At 33.0% G+C, this 5036-nt stretch overlaps 1 protein-coding gene across 1 annotated transcript; it reads left to right on the top strand.

Moving 5' to 3' along the window:
• Positions 1-417: 417 nt before the first annotated feature.
• LOC145632993 (replication protein A 70 kDa DNA-binding subunit B-like) lies at positions 418-4339 on the top strand. Its single transcript, XM_081685308.1, has 8 exons — positions 418-670; positions 757-856; positions 956-1083; positions 1147-1225; positions 1310-1421; positions 2021-2080; positions 4127-4177; positions 4265-4339. Exons 1-8 carry the CDS (start codon positions 418-420, stop codon positions 4337-4339), a joined length of 858 nt encoding a protein of 285 aa, XP_081541434.1.
• The last annotated feature ends 697 nt before the right edge of the window (positions 4340-5036 follow it).

Below are 5036 nucleotides of genomic sequence, written 5' to 3'. Positions count from 1 at the left end.
TAGTTACATGATAATCATTTATCCTGATTCAGTTAGATGATACTTGTTTATCCTGAATCTAATATTGATCAATTCCATTTAGTACTAAACTTATTCATCCTTTCATGTTCTAGAAAATCACTATGAAGCCAGAAAAAGGTACATCATCTAATCAGGCTTTCTTAAAAGATCTAAAGCCTAATTCAAAGAACTACAAAGTTAAAGTCCAGGTCGTTGAAAAATCTCGGGTTCTTATTTCTCCACAGAAAAAAAAAAAACCAAATTTGTAGTGGTCACATTCAAAGATGATGAGGTATTCTCTAATCTTATGTTTAAAAAGTATGTAGTACATGTTAGAAAAGAAAATTATAATACAGCACATAATTCTCACAAAATAGCTAAAATATTGTTTGGTATTGTCTTTGCTAGGGTAACAAAATGAAAGGAACTTTGTTTGAGAATCAGATCAAAGAATATGGAGACATATTCCAAAAAGATAATGTTTATCAGATTTCTAATGCACCATTGGAACCAGTTAACCCAAAATATAAAGATCGGGATGGTGAGTGCTCAATTAGATTTGGTGGACGAACAATGGTGCATCCTGTTACCACTGAAATAGTCCCAAACAAAGTGCACTACGTGCCTCTTGCCTCAGTATCATACGAGAGTGATCTAGATGATCGTTATGGTATTCTATACACTATTTACTATTAAAATTTCATAAAAAGTGCAGAAATTTTTTAAATAACCAAGATATTACGCATGATAAAACAGATATCCTAGGTTTGGTGCTATTTATCAGTGACATAATAACAATAACAACTGAACATGGCATTGAACATCCAGTTCGAGACATCAGTGTGATAGACCACCGGTAAATACAAATCTTGAAGCAATAATATTTCGATATATAATGTTATATCAATTTTTTACACAAAATTTCCATCTCACAATGCTTTATTTAATTTTGCAGCACCACAGTGCCAATGACTGTCTCTATATGGGATGATCTCACAGAGATTAAAGATTATAAGCTCCTTTCATGGAAGACTGAACCAGTTATAGCTGGATTCTTAGGATTAAGAGTGGCAACAAATAGAGGTATACCTAATTATACTATTATCCAGTTACATTGAACTCCAATATAACTTTAAAATGATGCAGGATTCACTCTCTCAAGTAGCCTCTCCACAAGCATTGATACCAACCCTACTGGTGAAGAATTCATAGTTTTCCAGGACTGGTAAACTATTGTTCCCTATACACTAATCTATTTTAATTGACCATAGCTACTACTAATATTCTGCTACATAACAATTTTTACAAGGGTGATGGCAAATCAAACTGAGCTTGAAAGCAAGATGATACAATTATTGAACACTAAGAATCCAACTGCAGAGAAGAGTATTCTAACAATCGAACAAGTTATAAACAGAAAGGTTATAACCTATGATATACTATTTACTTTTTGTTATTAGTAATTTTCAACAGCTTTGTTTAAATGCTTTATTTTAAAACATTGAACACAAGAATTATGCATACATAATTATTTAACTTCTTGTATATTACTAGTCTGCTGAAACAATTCAACAAGAGATACATTGGATCAAAGTAAAAATTCCTGAGTCAGACCAAACTAGGCTGATTGTGTATGAGGGTTGTAACAAATGTGGTAAAAGAGTTGATCTACCACTGAACTCATCCATGACTTGCCCAAAGTGCTTCAAACTAGACTGCACAAGTGTTCCTGGGTAACTTATCCTTTTAACATGTTATAAACTAGGAATTCTTGAATTTATTTTCTCACACTGAATCAAAAATTGTTTGCTAATTACCAGGGCTACATTCAAGTTCGATGCAGTTGATGACACTTGAGAACTAAGCCTAACAGCTTTTGTAGAAGACTGCGAAAAATTATTTAAGCTACCAATATTAGAAATATTTGAACAGACAAATACAGTATGCAATGCCTAACCAATTATGTAGTCTGAATACTATTAAAAGTTAGATACTTACCATTGCATATTATCAATTGCAGGGAACACTTGACTTTGGCTCTATTGCTCGAGTCCTTAGCTCAAATGACTTCTATGTTGCAGTAGGTCCATCATAAATATTAACAAAGAAACAAGTTCTATCATGGGTTCTCAAGGATGTCAGCTAGACTTAAGTGTCCGCCGCTTTTAATGCTTCTGCTTTTGTACAATGCACCAAAGATCATGGGAATCACCAGGCCTTTTGAATGGTTTGTATATGGCAGCAACCTACTTGCAAATGAAGCCTGCCCACATTCAACAGAAGCAAACTAAGTACCTTATGCAATGAAGTATTTGCAAGCATAACCATGACGCAATGTGAAGAACACTAACTTACTTCAGTAGCATTGATCAAGTTGGCTTAAACCTAACAGATTTTTCTTTGCGTCACAAATCGATCCTAAATATTTGTAGGGTGTTTAACAATCTTTTGCAGTAATATAACTTTTTTCGTCCTTGGGTGTAACCAAAACTTATGTAGTTAAATTTTAATACTTTTCACTCCATTTAACATTTCTCTACTAACTGCCTAGGGTATAGCACACCCATTAGGTACATGTAGTTTAAATCCTTAAAAATATATGCCTAGCCAACGAAAAAAGTAATTCTAATCCTACTCTATTAGTATATCATTTACATACATGAAATCTAACTACTTATTGTTTCCTTAAAATTAAAGTCATTAACAAAATTTCATTGTCTTAAAAGAATGCAAAATAAGGAAAACTGGGTTTTCATATGAAAATGTATAAGGACACCTTTGCTACAAATAGAATTACCTAGATAGATCCAACAAATAATTTGGTAATTCAACAATGCTTTAAGGCACTGTACACTTATTCAGGCTAATATAGCACCAATCATTCAACGAAAGTAACACAATTATAGCCAGAGAATTGGACACTAATTCAACATCATAAATCATTTAGGTTTTTAATAGGAAATACATATAGACACTACAGCATAAACACTCTACAAAACCACAACTTTATCTTTATTTCTCCACAGCATAGACAATCAGCAAACACTGTATATGCTGGACAGACACTACAAGTCAAGAAACTTACAGAAGCACAGACCCACCATGCCTATAGATTACATCCTTAGTCACAAAATATTCACCATATTTATAATAAAGAAATTGTAGAGACTTTCCTTCTATAAATTCACCATTTCATAGCAAATCTATCCACTTACACATTATCAAAGAGAGAGAAAAATTCCCAGACAGAATAAAAATACATACACATCTCCTGCCCATTACCTAGTTTTGAAAATGTCTCCAAAATCAGCTCTAGACAACAATACTTCTAACCTCCCCCTTATCAATCAACGAACAATACCAACTTATCGCAAAATTCCTTTCCAACAGAAAACACCTATACCCTCGGTAGAAAAGTGATTGCTAACACAAGGAATCGGTAGCAAAGTTCTTGCTAACGAATTCCTTAAATGGATACTTTACTACGAATATGAAGCCACCCATTCAATACAACTCGTGAGCAACATGTTTGTATTAAAGTTCCACAACCGTTCCCAAGTCTAGGAATTAAAAGAGCAGAGCCGGTGTTTATATGAAAGAAATGGCCATCCTCTACAAATAACAACGCACTCCACCAAAGGGCTTGGGAAAATATACAATATTTCTCCCTGCCAAGGGACTAAAACCCGTGGCAGATGAAATCGCTGGTGGAAATTATCCACCGACTAAATCTGTTAAGGGACTAAAGCCCATGGCAGATGAAATTGCTGGTGGGCATTACCCACCAACATAACCTGCCAAAGGAGTGCAACCCACGAAAAAATGAAATAGCCGGTGGCAATTACTCACCGGCGAAAGATAATAGCGTAAAATCACTAATAAGTTTTGGTTAAAGGTGTAAAAGAAGAGTTTTCCCATGTTCTGTAATCTCCATTTAATGAAGACTCATACCAAATGCTATGTAAGTTTACATGTATCAATTTTACTAACTCCATGTAAATGCCTCCATTTTAAAGGAGACTCATACCCAATACTATGCTTCAATTACCATTATTTTGCAATTATTAATGTGATCAGATTTTGTTCATTAATATAGTAAATTTTCATTGCTTTATTCTTATTACAGCTTATAGCTGCATCAGCATATTTAACTGCTTATGACATCAAAATTAAAATGGTATGACACTAAATAGGCCTACATACATTCATAACCAATTAATTGCCTAAATACTGATTTCAAATTTGCCACTATATCAAAACACAGACAATCCAGAGTTCAACCCAATACCAATTTAAGACTAATAACGCATATATCATTTTATATACCTCATATCCTTAGGCAAGTTACTCATAACACCAACAATACATATATTTACCAAGCCTCTTCCTATAAAATTCAATTTAAAAGGTATTATCTTATATACATTTTAGGCTTAACATCATAGGAAACTATACACAGAAATTAGCCTGCACAAAGTACACTAACTCAAACTATCTAATACCTTTATAAATGAAAAAAATTATACCATCAATACTATAATTATTATCAATTATAAACCACAATGTACACAAGTAACTTCGATGACACAACACTATGTTAGTTTTAACCAGATTAGGCTTTACCTAAAGATAAATTTAAACATGCTCTGTAATTCAAGTTTAACATCCTAAGATTCCAGACAAAGAATCCCTGAACAAATCTTCAAAAGGATTGTACACTTAATTTTACACCACAGGTTCAAAAAATCTCTAGCATCAAACAAAAATATACACTGTTCAAGATTCTCATCAGAACTCTGCACTATATACTATTCTAACCCTACAATTAAACATATCTACATATAGTACTACAAATGAATTGCTAAGTTACAAATCCATCGACCATAGACAATAGATTAAAAGGCAATAAGAACATGCTCCATCATATAAACAAATAGAGTTGGTCTACATCAACTCCACCAAAAGATGTTGATGAAATTTTACATTTTGTTTTCCATCACAAACTCTCTGTTCAATTAAACAAATAATTTACCTAA

The sequence above is a fragment of the Chenopodium album genome, chromosome 5 (assembly GCF_948465745.1).
Source record: "Chenopodium album chromosome 5, dcCheAlbu1.1, whole genome shotgun sequence".
NCBI classification, from domain to species: Eukaryota; Viridiplantae; Streptophyta; class Magnoliopsida; order Caryophyllales; family Amaranthaceae; genus Chenopodium; species Chenopodium album.
The sequence above is the reverse complement of the archived record's forward strand: the minus strand, read 5'-3'. Positions and strand labels throughout refer to the sequence as shown.

What these genes read in the sequence shown, in the direction of transcription:
- LOC145632993 (XM_081685308.1), top strand. Translation starts at nt 418, where the DNA reads ATGAAAGGAACTTTGTTTGAGAATCAGATCAAAGAATATGGAGACATA. An exon ending in TGATCTAGATGATCGTTATG is followed by an intron (nt 671 to 756) that starts GTATTCTATACA and finishes ATGATAAAACAG; the next exon opens with ATATCCTAGGTTTGGTGCTA. An exon ending in CAAATGACTTCTATGTTGCA is followed by an intron (nt 2,081 to 4,126) that starts GTAGGTCCATCA and finishes TTCTTATTACAG; the next exon opens with CTTATAGCTGCATCAGCATA.